The sequence below is a fragment of the Antennarius striatus genome, chromosome 7, assembly GCF_040054535.1.
Source record: "Antennarius striatus isolate MH-2024 chromosome 7, ASM4005453v1, whole genome shotgun sequence".
NCBI classification, from domain to species: Eukaryota; Metazoa; Chordata; class Actinopteri; order Lophiiformes; family Antennariidae; genus Antennarius; species Antennarius striatus.
Window position 1 is genome coordinate 22,959,332 of NC_090782.1, and position 13,730 is coordinate 22,973,061.

The 13,730-nt window shown below is 41.6% G+C and overlaps 2 protein-coding genes across 2 annotated transcripts; one reads left to right on the plus strand and one right to left on the minus strand.

The window, feature by feature from the left end:
• Positions 1–1,050: 1,050 nt before the first annotated feature.
• LOC137598443 (transmembrane protein 69-like) lies at positions 1,051–2,758 on the plus strand. The gene is made up of 3 exons (XM_068318565.1): positions 1,051–1,182; positions 1,629–1,673; positions 1,753–2,758. The coding sequence occupies exons 2-3, from the start codon at positions 1,629–1,631 to the stop codon at positions 2,521–2,523; spliced, it is 816 nt and encodes a 271-aa protein (XP_068174666.1). The 5' UTR covers positions 1,051–1,182; the 3' UTR covers positions 2,524–2,758.
• Positions 2,759–3,065: 307 nt separating this feature from the next.
• On the minus strand, positions 3,066–12,243 carry LOC137598442 (mitochondrial adenyl nucleotide antiporter SLC25A24-like). The gene is made up of 10 exons (XM_068318564.1): positions 11,488–12,243; positions 9,357–9,483; positions 9,158–9,245; positions 7,811–7,922; positions 6,238–6,396; positions 5,993–6,145; positions 5,757–5,864; positions 5,010–5,177; positions 4,734–4,884; positions 3,066–4,160 (listed from the first exon to the last, which is right to left on the minus strand). Exons 1-10 carry the CDS (start codon positions 11,665–11,667, stop codon positions 3,976–3,978), a joined length of 1,431 nt encoding a protein of 476 aa, XP_068174665.1. The 5' UTR covers positions 11,668–12,243; the 3' UTR covers positions 3,066–3,975.
• Between the last annotated feature and the right edge of the window lie 1,487 nt (positions 12,244–13,730).

Sequence of the window (13,730 nt, forward strand, 5' to 3'; positions counted from 1 at the left end):
ATGGACATGAGATTAATGCAGTTCTGTATCAGGCTGAAATGTATTTACATTATTTTACTAAAATCTAACATATTGTATTTTAACAATGCTCACAACTATTGTGTTATAATATCTTGATGTTTTTGTTGTATTATTCACCAAGTATGACATTTTTTTCGCCTTTTTCACAATATATCTTCCTCTAAGTCTGAGTGTCTGACATGACGTCATTGGTTTTGTAAAGACTTCATATCAATGTTTAGTTGGATGTTGCAGCTTTATCGAGTCAAGGTCGCCAAAAATCATTGGGTTAATTGACCCATCAGCAGTCAGTAGGTCACATACACAACCCAATCCGGTTTTATCCAATAGCTTTGTAAATGTGCTAGAGTCCACAAAATTTCATTGGTAGAAAAAAAATCTAAACTAAGGATGGTTTTGATCCAGCAGTCATCTTAAGAAAATGCCAGCACTGATTTAAAACATCGGAAAAAGTAACCAAGTATAGCATAAGTGTCAGCAAACAATGCTGGGTTACACATGCTGGGTTAAAAAAATGTTTAATGTGTGCAGAAAAAGTAAACTGATACCAGACCATTCCCTAATCTTGAGGGAGGTAATCCAATAAATACTGTGTTTGAAACCCCTGAGTGATATGTATCAGGATAAACAGCAAAAAACATTTGACAAATCAACATCAAAGTATTTGTTTGTCTCTCTCAGTGCTTTACAATTATCTGTTATTTTCCTATGGACAGGATTTCCATCTTTGTGACTCATGATGCAACTAGAATGTCAAGAATGTTAATTATAAAGCATAGATTTTAATTTATGTAAATATAAAGTGACTTGAGATGCTATCTGTATGGAGTTGTGAGCTTGGATTTGTGATTAAAAAAGTGAATGATGCTGATTCGGAGGAAGACAACTATTGTGAGGTTGGTACAAACAAAACCTGTTTTTATTTAGACGTGGTACGCTTAAGTGGAACTTGGTTCAAAGACGCCGTGTGACGAACACGGAAGAATTATGCCGCGTACCGGTGTTTCCGCTCTTATGTCCGTCACTTATTTTGTGACCCCCGGGGACAAACTCAGACAATGGGATGTTTAACTTGAAATAAAGATAAATAGTCGTGTCTGTGGTTCGGGAAATTGTTCTTGTATCGTAGCTAAGGACTGAAAGTGTCTTCATATGTGAGAAGTAAGTCTGTTGTCACTTTAACTAGTTGAACGTGAGCGTTTACTCATACATTTATCCTGATTAGCTATGTTGTGAATGGGTGTGAAATGTGCGTCTTGGACTGACTGAAGCAAACATTGTCTACTTCGTGTAGTAAATTTCTTATCGTATTTTGTATTTTTATACACATTTCACAGATCCTATGTATTGTTATTGACATTTGAGAATAGCATTTGATTCAACAAACATGACGCTTGGGGTTTGGGAAACAGTTATGGAGTTCATTATTTTCTTAAAATGGGTATAAATCAGATGATATTAAAGTAATCAGTAGTTTTAATTTGACTGCATACTTTTTCAAAAGTGAGTTATGGGTGAGGGATAAGATTGCCGTGTTAGCTTTTGACGTGTGTTTATGTGATTTCTGCTCTTAAGGTCTGACGTACTGTATTTTATCTTTCCCTTAGATGCTTTCTGTTATTTTTAAACGAAGCACCTTTGGTGCCCATAAGGTAACACCTCTAAAATCTATTTACCTTATACTGATATGAAAACTAGAAATGGTTTTAATTGTTCAATGGTTGTCTTCAGGTGTTGCATTATGCTGGTACTCCACAAAGATGCTGGACATCAGTTCTGACCAGAGCTTCTTGTGGTGAATCCAGCTGGGCCTCAACAACAGGACGGTCATTTACAGACGGTGACAGCGGTCGAGGAAAACGTCCGACTGCCCTCGGATTTGAGAGGAGGTTCTTCCAGAAGACCCAGACTCATGCAGCTCCTTTTTTTGTGACGAATCAACATTTCCACTCCACTGCTGTTAAACTGAAGAAGAGGGCGCTGCCCGAACCTCCTCCCAGAAACCTGGATCTGCTGCGCTATGACATGAAGGATTTGTGGAAAGGTCCTAAACCTGCCCTGTACCTGGGGTTTGCAGGTCTTTTGCCCTTTGTGGTTCCGACTCTGTTCATGTTAATGAGCGAGATCTACTGTCCAGAGCTGGCTTATGCTCAGTTAGCATACGGCGCCTCTATCATTTCCTTCCTGGGTGGATCTCGATGGGGATTTGCGCTTCCTGAGAGCAGCCCTGCTAAACCAGACTGGATCAACCTGACCAACAGTGTGGTTTGCCCCCTGTTTGCCTGGATAGCCATTCAAATGAACAGCATCATTCTTCCTGCTTTTATCACGGTTATCGTGGGCCTTGGGATCTCATTACATTATGATTTATCTCTCCTGCCCACTTACCCCAGCTGGTTCAAAGCCCTGCGCGCCATTCTCACCATCGTGGCTGTTGTATCTCTTATTGGTACTATCGTGGGCAAAGAATTTTACCCAGAAAAAAATATTTTCTTTAAGTAGTATAAAATATTTGATAGTATAAAACTTATCATGAATTTATTTCAAGGCTTCTCTTGATATCAAACATCAGTGCATTCAGTGTTTCCTTTTCATGTTTTTCTAAAGTCGTCAGGATCTCACATCGATTTGTCACTGAACTATATCTGTAATTATTTGAAATGAAATGTGGAAAACTTAAATATTTACATTTCCAGTTTGAGTAGCCAAATCAGACATTTTCAAATTCCTCACATCAAAAAAACAAAATAAAATAAAGTAAAAATGAGAAAACTAAGTCTTGTCCAATGAATTCTTCTTTTTCTGGCAATATATTTAATCACCAGAACAAAAATAATTCAATACAATTAATTACCGAAGCTACTGTAGCTTCATCCTTTTATAAGGCTAAGATCAGAACGCTTAAGTATTACATAAGATCTGAAGTGGAGTAATCTGTACTTAGAGTCAGAGATCGAGGCTTGAGATCACAACTTGGTCATTACTGGACAAACACCAAATTAAATCAAGTATATTTCAACTACAATAAGATGGTAATCAAAACAATCATTTTATATCCAAATGTTTTTATTAATATAAACACCAGTATCTAATAGTGAAAAGAAAGGCGAGAAAAAAAGAAGTGGAGATATCGAAGTAAGGCACAATTCTCCATCAAACCCACTGAAAAATTTCAATGACATCCAAAATAAATCAGAGCTCCAACAAACCAGAAACTGAATCACCAAAGATTAAACAGTACAGTATTGCACTTCAGACTTCTGTCTCACATTTCTCAGTGAAAAGCACCCCACTTGTGACATCTTGAAAGTATTCTGGAAGACGATGTAAAGCTAGATGAGTGTCTCTAACAGAATGAAAAGTGAATTAATTTTTTTTTCTGCTTCCTTTTGATGTAAAGATAATTCCTCTTCAGCAAGTTTGTTTTTGGATTAGTGCTTCATGAGGTGCCTTTTGGTCAAACAGAGGAACGTGTGATATCACAGGATCCATACATACATGTCTTTTCTACCCAAAGAGACAAAGATAAGAAGTAAAATGTAGTGAAAACAAGATGAACCTCTAACCAGAGCCTTTGGTTTTCAAGTACTTAATATCCACTTGGTAATTAAACTGAAAGTCAGCTGACCCAAACCAGACTGTGAGAGTGAACTTCCATCCGTGGGATCATATTTTAAAAAAATACAGCTGTAAACACTGCAGAAGTCGTATGAAACATTGATATCTTTTTTTAAGTGCTGCAGGATTTCGCAAACATTTGTTTTTGTAATTAGGATTCAATATTTTGATCAATTTCCTGCCATTATTTTCAAAAACTCCTACAGTGCTTACTTCTGCAGCAGTATGAGGTTGGACTGTGGTGACCTACAGGTAATGAGTTCTTTATCTTTTGTCATTACATAACAAAATGCTGAGATTGTCTTCCACTCATACTATCACAGAGGACTCTGCTGTCTACTTTTTTTGAATGCCCATGGTGTCTCTCATGTACTCATACACCACATAGCTGATGCTAACAGCAGGGAGGACCTTCATGAAATTGGGCAGGATGCCACGGTAAAGTCCAAAGAAGCCGTCCTGTTCCAGAATCTTCTTCACCATCGCCACCATGTTCAGCTGCTCTGAACCCTCAAGTGATGCTGGAAAAAAAAGGAGTGAAAATGGAATTTGACAAATTGATGGATAATTGTCAGAGATAATAATCTGGGGATTATAACCACCCTGTAATTTAGCATCCATCGAATGATGATTCTGATAAAATCATATATAATTGTTTAAGTTAACAACCACAATCATTTCTTTCTAAGATTAGAACCCATCTTTTAAATCAAATGGTCAACATTAAAGAAAAAAAAAATCTGCTGCCTCAAGTGCCAACAGAAAAAATAAATCTGTAGTAACAAATCTTCGCCACTTGGAGGCGACAAAAACAAGCTGTAATGAGTTGATATGACCGATTTGTCAAGTTGCCAGTTTATCTTAATTATGGCAGCTGTTTGGAATCTGGCAACCTGATGAAAGTAAGTTAGGTGATTTTCTTTCATTGTAATTTCTGGCCGCGCTTCATGGGGAAAATTTTTTTCTTCCTATACTTTTTTCATTTCAAAAGTTGTGCATTTGTGAAACACGAGTAGTCCCTCTGAGATCACATAAACTTCCTATAAATGCAAACAGTAAGGGTGACAAAATGGGTCTGGTTTAGTTCTCCGTACCTTGTGCCTGCATCCTGGTGCGTACCAGAGCCAGGGGGTAACTGGCCAGCTGGCCACAGGTGCTGGACAGGGTGCCGCAGCCCAGCAGCACCAGAATACCAGGGTTGGCTGAGTCTTTAGCGTAGCGGGACAACCAGAGGTTTTTCAGGCTCTGGTAGTGATAGAGAAACGTGTGTGAGAACGGAGCATCTCCACTGTTTACTCACAACTTATGTTGAAAATGGATGTTAACCCTTGGAAATAGATTTTAGACGACATTGATCCATGATCACGTACTTCATACACTGCCAGATCTATTCCGGCGTAGGGGATGATCCCAATCATATTGGGGACGTAGCCCTTGTAAAACGCCTTCACTCCCTCCATTTTCAGGATTTTCTTGGCACAGTCCATCATCCCAGAATACTGTCCCGTCTTCCTCAGCGTCAGACGGGTTTTCAACACCTGTCAGGACGCAAAATATCATCCCAATCATCGTAACAGCCTAAAGCAGCTGAGGATGAACAATAAGGAAATATTTTGTTACTGCTTTATTGCTCTTTTGACCAAAAATGAATTAATGATGCCTGTTTGGGCGACATAAGAAGTCACTGCTGCAGCTCAATCAGACTGCAGAGCAAATGAAATCTGTTTGACAGCAGGATGACAAATTCATCACCACAAAAGAATGTTCTGTATAGAAGTCTGATGTCGAAAATCACAGAATCTTTGAGCTGAATGGAATGTTTTACTACAAATTAAATACAACATACAACTCCAAGTGTTTAAACATATTTCTGTGTCATGCTTTGTAACGGCTCCTGAATGCAGCTTTTTTTGAGTGCCCAGGAACGAGAGTGAAAAAGTTTTTATAGCCTCCAAGAGGAGTGTTTGACAGTCAAAGCAGCTTTTGGGTGCAGCCCACCAGAGCTCCAACATCATCGACCAGGTGATGATATTAACTCAACCTCCATTCAGTCACATCATTTACTTTAGACGGAAAGGATCATTCCACGGGTCCACCCTCCTTCCCCCTGTGCTCACCTCCATGGGGTAGATGGCAGTCTGAGCCGTGGCCCCGGCCAGCGATCCGGCCAGGAACCTCTCGTGGGTCTTGACATTCCCTGGTTCACTGGCAAACATCTTCTTATACTTGATGACACACACAGAGGAGAGAGCATTGCATCAAAACATCGCCAAACTGAATTTCACGGTGAATAAATATCCAGATGTTGTTCTTCAGTGATGCTGAATGCTAAAGCAGTGAGGTGTGGATTTACCCGCTCATAGGCCATGAATTTGATGGCGGTCTCGGGGGCGATCTTCAGCACGTTGATGCCGTTTCCTCTCCACAGTGACTTCACACCTCCTTCTTTAAGCATCTGCTTGAAACCGCTGGACAGACTGATCTCATTGCCCTTGGAGGCGTGCACCTGGAAAAAAAAAAAAAAACCCTCGCAGGTGTAAGTCTTTACATTTATACACTATTTAGGGTTCAAATCTGGATCTGATCAACAGAACTCACCTGCATGAACACCTTCATTCTGTCTAACGGGGCGGTTCCGGTTCGGGACACCGCCCCCGCCATGGCGCCGGCCGCCAGCTGCTTCCACCACAGACCGGTGGTCTTCTCCTCCTCCGTGAACTCATCGGGGATGGCGATGCTGTCACCAATGTCCAGCACCTACACGCAGCACGAACATGGATTCAGAACACTTCCAGCTGCTCTTTACTTCACATGCAACCAGTGACTTTACCCGTAGGTTTGATATGTGAGTGTGATTGGCTGCTTTTACCCCTGTGATGATCTGGTGACTCACCAGACCGTTTACAGGAGCTGATGTGTTACTTAGTGGTGATAAAAACGATGTATAGTCGGTTTATTAGATTTCCAAAGCAGAAACTAAACTAAATCAAACGGCTAAACGCGTGCTTTAAGCCTGTTACAGTAATTACATGAAAGACTTATCATGTGACTCGTGCACATGACCCCTCTTCATCACCAGCTGACCGACCCGAACCCGGTTTGTCCCTCAGCGCCTAAGTCGCCCAACTAAAATCACACTGAGGTGGATTACGTTGTGTTCTCTTGTCGTCCTCTGCTCTTTGCATGGGAGTTCCTTTTTGGGCAGGTTCAGACAGGTCCTCCACACACACACACACACACACACAAACTCACACACACATTAAGTCACACACACACACACAGATTCAGACATTACGCTGTAGAGACATAAACTGAGCTTCGGCTCAGGGACGACCCAGACCGAGAGGCCAGGACACAAACCCACCACGTCCACATCCACCTCGTGGACGCCGTCCTGCTCCACGTCGATGACAAACCAGTTGCTCCATCGCTGCTGCAGCAGATCCATGACGATCTACGGGCTTTGACAAGAGCCGCTGTCGGGTGTCGAGGATCTGCAGCACCAACGCAGCCCCTAGAGGAGAAGCTCTGAACCCCCGAGCAGCAGGTTACCTCCGGCGTGGATACAGGAGAAGGGTGTGGAGCTCCCACGGATGCTTCCACAGATCTGAGCGACCTCGGTGTGAATCTCATGTCTCCATCCCACTGACCGGGCTAATCCTACTTTAAGTCAGCCTGAAATTAGCTAATCCCTGTTTGCAGGACAGCCACAGAGGATGTGACAGTGAGATCACGTCACGGATTAGCCCGGGATAAATCCGGGGATGGATCATCGGCTCTCATTCACACATTTCCCTTTGCGTGCATTGAGAGGGAGGTCCTGGACATGGAACAGAGATGCTAAAGGTCCTGCTTCAACTCATTTGTTTCTCTAGCAGAGAGAAACCTCAACCGGCTCAGATTGCACATGAAGCAAAAGCTCGTCATGACCTGCTGTAATCACACCTCTGTTTACTGCAAAGAGGTGGCAAGAATTATACCTGCATGTGTGTGTTTTATTCAGGAAGGACAACAATCACCTTCATGGTACACATAACAAAAAAAGGAGAAACAACAGTAAATAATTCAGTCTTATTAACTGCTCATCTTTGTTTTATTATCTTAGTTCTGTTGTAACTAAAGTAAAGTAAATCCCTCAGTACATTCTCACACACACACACACACACCCTACCGTGCTATGCTTCCAGTAGCGGATGATCTCCTGCAGGTTGGTGGCCGGGTTAAACAGGAAGTGGTCCCTCCATTCGTTCCAATCAACAGTCATGGTGCCGTCAGCGTCGATGCTGCACAACCACAAAATCATGAAAACTCTTAAAAATCAAGAATGTGGCTCTGATCATTGGTCAAAATGAATAGATATGACTAGTGACAGGCATAAAAAGGAATTTCAGGCTTTATCTTCTGGACCTCCAACAAAGATAAAGGTTTACTGTGAAATTCTGACTGAATTGTGGCTGGTGGATTTCACGAATTTATATTTTATGAGGAATGAAAAGGGGATTATTAACCTGCAGGTTTGCTTCCCTGAAACACGAACAAGCGTCGCTGAACAGACGACTTCTTCCTTCTCTCTTTTTTTATAACCTCTAATAACAGAAGTAATAAATGTTTTTTATTACCAGAGACAAACCCTGAAACGATTCCTCCTCTATTTTTATGCAGCAGTCGCTGCAAAATACAATGAAATGCAAAGCAGGAGAATTCAAGTGGAACACCTTTCTTCACCTGCTGACCATGTCAGCCAATCAGGACTGACTTCAACAGGCGGGACGGCTGGAAGTCTGATCATCAATCCTCTGCTTCTGTCTTCAAACTCTGCTGCTGATACGACAGACCCGCCTCCCTCTGCCTCTGATTGGCTTATCTTGATACGCCTACCCTCAGCCTCACCAATCAAAAGCCTAAACAACCCAACCAATGAATGCAGCCAATCAGAGGAGGAGCCGGGCCCTTCATCTGGAAGTACAGATGTGGGTTTTGTTTAGAGGAATGACAATTATATTTTTATCTAAAAGGATTAATTGATGAATGATTATTTATAGATTTTTATTTTTTTGGAGATTAAAATCACAATATGCCTCATGAAGGAATCCTCTGTCAACATCCTGGTGATTCATAATTTTACATAGGAAATATTTCACACAGATACTGAACTTTAAGTCCCTTAACATAATTTTTAATGAAATAATCCTGCCCAGTTAAGCATAAAATCATAGGAGCGCATTTTACACTTAGATAAAAAATGATTGCATTAAAATCTTTGTTATTATTTATTCATTTTCTCCTAAATGCAGGACAGCTTTAATTAATTTGACTCTTAGCAAAAGGAAAACTCTCCCAGTGGTGATCTTGTCAGCTCTCTATCGAGCACCAAGACCCTCTTCATGGACTGATCTTGTTATCAGCCCCTCACACTTGTCCACACCCCTGACATCCTTCATTTTTACTTGAGTTTTTGGACTTTAGTTTGGTTCCACCGGCAAAAGGAAAGAAGCAGCGACAAAAGAAGCAGAAATACCTTTGAAGAATTTTCTCTGCCTCAGCTTTGCTGATGTCTATCCCCAAGTCGCCAAGCGAATTTTTTATCTCCATATAGTCGATTTTACCTGTCAGACATTAAAAAAATACACCAGTCTCATCCAGTAGCCGGATAAATCACTCAAATCACTCAGGTAAATTTACACGCTATTTGAATTTGACAGATAACAGCACCATACCATCTTTATTTTTGTCCAAGCTCTTGAAGGTCAGCTGCAGCTTCTTCTCATGTTCCTTCAGATACTGGGAGAACTCGCTGAAGTCCAGCCCTGCGTCGCTGTCTTGGTCCCCAGAGGAAATGATTTTCTAAAGAAGACACAGAATATCAGCGACCTGGTGTCTTCAGATCAGACTCCAGCGTTCCTCAGGTGTCCGACCTCCTCGCTCTGAGGTGGGGGAGCTTTGTGTTTGTTAAATTCTCCTCCTCAGACAGCAGCTGTTCTGTTCATCAGTAGCAGAATGACACAGAAAAGCCTTTAGTGCATCTGAGATCAGCTCACAGGCAGATCCTGTTGAGTCACTGGTTCCCAAAGTGGGGGGGTGCGCCACCTAGGGGGGTTGCAGAGCAAACACACAGGGGTCGAGGACAGAACGAATGATGAGCCAGAAACTCAGGGACGTCCAGGGTCCCTGAGCTGCCAGATGAAATCCACATCGTTTTGAAGGACGGCGGTACCTCAGTGACTCATTTCAGAAGGTCAGTGAAGGGAGTTTTCAGCTACAGGACACACAAACACACACCTCACACCTCATCACAACACTGGACATGTGGCTAAAGGGAGTGAAAGATATAAATGTGGACTCATTTGAGAAACAGTAAAGAACTATCACAAAATAATCATTCAATACTGACAATTCATCATTGCGTGTTTACTCGTTATTTTTAGACAAGTCGTTTCCTGAGGTACAGAGCGTAATTGTGAGATGTAACGTTACAATTTTAAGCCATTGCACATTTTTATTACTGTTCAGACATTATTCATTAAAGTGCGGATTAAGGTCAAATATGTCGTATAAATTGATTTATATATTAATGGATATAAAGCTCCTTCTACACTCATGTAGTAACTCTGACGACTGGAGGAATGACGTTATTTGATCAGTAAAGGTGGGACCTTCCTCATAACAGCTCACCTTCATACCTTCTGGACTTTGACACAACGTCAGTCACTCTAGTCCTGCTGTCTTCGCCCACACTGGTCTTTACCCGCCTTATTAGTGTTGAAAAGTCTGAATTACAGTAGGTGTAACGTCTCTGGTATCTGAATTTAAATACCACCCTAATCATGCTTGGATGAAGTCCACATACGGCTTTTTAATCTTCCTGCTTTCTGCCAGTCCTTTTTTATGTTTTCAAAGTAGTCGTGCAGGAAAATACTGACAAGCAGTTTCTCCGTCTCATCAGAGGGGACTGTTCAGGTTTAGTTTGGCACCTGGAACAAATGTAACTTGTTCTGGCTGACAAGAATCCAAGAGCTGTTGGGGTTCTGTGCTTTGCCCCCGGGGCAACTCAATGGCAGTGATGAGAGCGGTTACATGATGCTCTCATCTTCCTGACAGGTAAAGTTTTACATCACAAACTGGATATTGACAAGTTTTGAACTGCCGGTTGGATGAAAGGAGAAATCTGAAGGCTGGAAGCAGCTGAGACGCTGTGATGAACCTGAGATCACTGTACAGGCCAGGTAAAGGCAAACTGCAGCCCGCGGGCCATCCACAGCCCGTTTGGCCCGACAAACTTGTTTTAATTATATAATTGATTTTATGAAATAAATGCAGTTGTAAAATAGATTTTACAATGAGCTTTGAATATGTAGGCTGTGCTGCCTGTTAAAGGCAGAATGATTTTTACATATCATTTGCATCGGAACAAATAAACACTCAATCTGTCTGCTCCTCAACTGGCCCCAATGTCACATTTAGAACTTTATGTGGCCACTAGTCAAAAGGTTTGGTCCAGACTGGCAGTAATCAATGAATTAACACCATGATCAAACTAACATCAACTTCAGTCCTCCAGAAAAACATTTAAATATCTCCAAACTGCACTAGGGGGCATGAGTGGGGTAAATCTAGTCAGTTAATTCCTCTTTAGGCCTGTCATTTTGAATTTAGGTTAATATTCTGTGGAATTTATACCAAATTTCACTCAGGAATTCTGTGTCTCTTCATTTCAGGCCTCCTTTGTCCTGTCTGGTGTGTGTGTGTGTGTGTGTGTGTGTGTGTGTGTGTGTGTGTGTGTGTGTGTGTGTGTGTGTGTGTGTGTGTGTGTGTGTGTGTGTGTGTGCATGTGCGTGTGCGTGACTCTACCTGAGCTGCTCCCTTCCCAGTTTTGATCCCCATCGCTGCCAGGCCTGCCCTCAGCTCGGACACATCCACTTTCCCATCCTTGTTGGTGTCCAGCTTGGCGAACAGCTCCTCGTACGTTTTTGACGCGTCTGTGGCGCATTGGCAGTCCGTAAAAAAGAACTTTCTGACGACCTGATACATGTTGATCCGTCTGTGGATTGAAGAACAAAACTGCACAAGAGACGCAAGCCCAATTCCTGCGGTTTGCTCTTCTGGGTTGAAGCGGTGGGGTAAGTCCTGTCTGATTTCAAGTGGATTTCCGCAGTGCAGCGTGGAAAAGTCGTAGAAAAGTCGTCATAAGTCGGCGCAGTTGTCTGGAATCCTGAATGTTGGGGGTAGAGCTTATTTATGGGTGTTTGCGGATGAGGTACTGCAGGCTGTCAGGGGCGTTCAGCAGGGCGGAGAGTCGGTTTGGTTCGCCTGAGAGGACCTCCTCTTTGACTGCACACTGTTCTGACACACCCTTCGGCAAGAACAACACACCCAGTATATTATATCAAAGCCTGTTTGTCTGTGTCAGAGCTGGAGTTTGTACATCTCCTGGTTTTCTGTCTACTGTGTGCTGCGCTCTTATTGTAGTGGTCTTGTGCTGTAGCTTTACTACGTGTGCGTAAATACGCACGTACAGACACAAGTAGCTCTGCGGACAGGCTGATTCAGTTCGGTGAGTCATACCCACAAGAATCTGCAGCTGCTCAGAGCATTTTTATCCCAAAACATTTTAATTAACTTAGATCTGAGGGCGGAGATAGAGAGACTGGTCTAACAAAAAGGGACTCGATGCGCCATAGTTAAAGGAAGTCTGTAAACCTCGTGACGAACCCATGTTGTGCACTGCAGATGTTTAATCAAAAAGTGCCTGAACAAAGTTTTTATTATTCTGTTTACTGTTAATTCAATATTTATGAATACTGTATATTATACAACTCATTCGCTGGTTGTGCAGGATAATACAAACACTGGGCGTGAAATGGAAGAATCACATACAAACCTGTAGTACTATATTTGTGCCACGTGGTGGCGACAAACGTTACATAACAACAGCTGGTTTCACTTTGTTGTCGTTATCTGTCCAATCGGAGCTGCTGTTCTACTGGAACACCAGGGGGCGATGGTGAGCAGAGGCGGGTGCTTGAATAGCCGTCAATGTAGCGTGTATTGTTACAGTATATCCGTTTTGTAAGTATTTGAAAATAAGATATAAATAAAGCGTTCCAAAATAAATCTTGTGTCTTATTTCAACGGACATTCATGTTAAAAATTAGTCATCATGTCATCTGTTGGTTTTACATTTCTAAATTTAATACGTTTTTAAAACTGAATTCAGAAATAAATTTAAAGTTACATCTAATTTAACAAACTGCAGCATTGTATTTAGTATGTGTAGCAGACATTTTCCCTTCATAGAAAAAATTATGTTGAATTGTTTAAATGCTTGTTAACATGCTACTATGATGTATACTTAAAATACTGAGTGGAGGTTGTCATTATGAGAAATGGCACATTTCATAATTATAGCTTGTACATCCCATCAATTGGCAAAAGATAGTTTGTTTTTTATCCCCTGAAAAGTTGACCATTTGTTAAGCAAATGTAATATATTACCTAAATAGCTAAACCTGTCTACAATTATGAAGTAAGTATGGATTTATGTTTTTGTTAGAAAATTGAAAATTTAAAAATGTTTGTCCACTGAATACTATAACAGTCCACATAGAGTAAGTATAAAACCGCTTTATTGGAATTGGATAGTATTATAGTAAGTGTAGTATTTTGTTAACAACATTCTTCTTCTCCTTTCGGCTTCTCCCTTCAGGGGTCGCCACAGCGAATCAGTTGCCTCCATCTAACCCTGTCTTCTGCATCCTCTTCTCTCACACCAACTACCTTCATGTCCTCTTTCACTACATACATAAATCTCCTCTTTGGTCTTCCTCTAGGCCTCCTGCCTGGCAGTTCAAAACTCAGCATCCTTCTACCAATATATTCACTATCTCTCCTCTGGACATGTCCAAACCATCTCAGTCTGGCCTCTCTGACTCTATCTCCAAAACCTCTAACATGTGCTGTCCCTCTGATGTACTCATTCCTGATCCTATCCTTCCTGGTCACTCCCAGAGAGAACCTCAGCATCTTCATCTCTGCTACCTCCAGCTCTGTCTCCTGTCTTTTCCTCAGTGACACTGTCTCTAGACCAAACAACA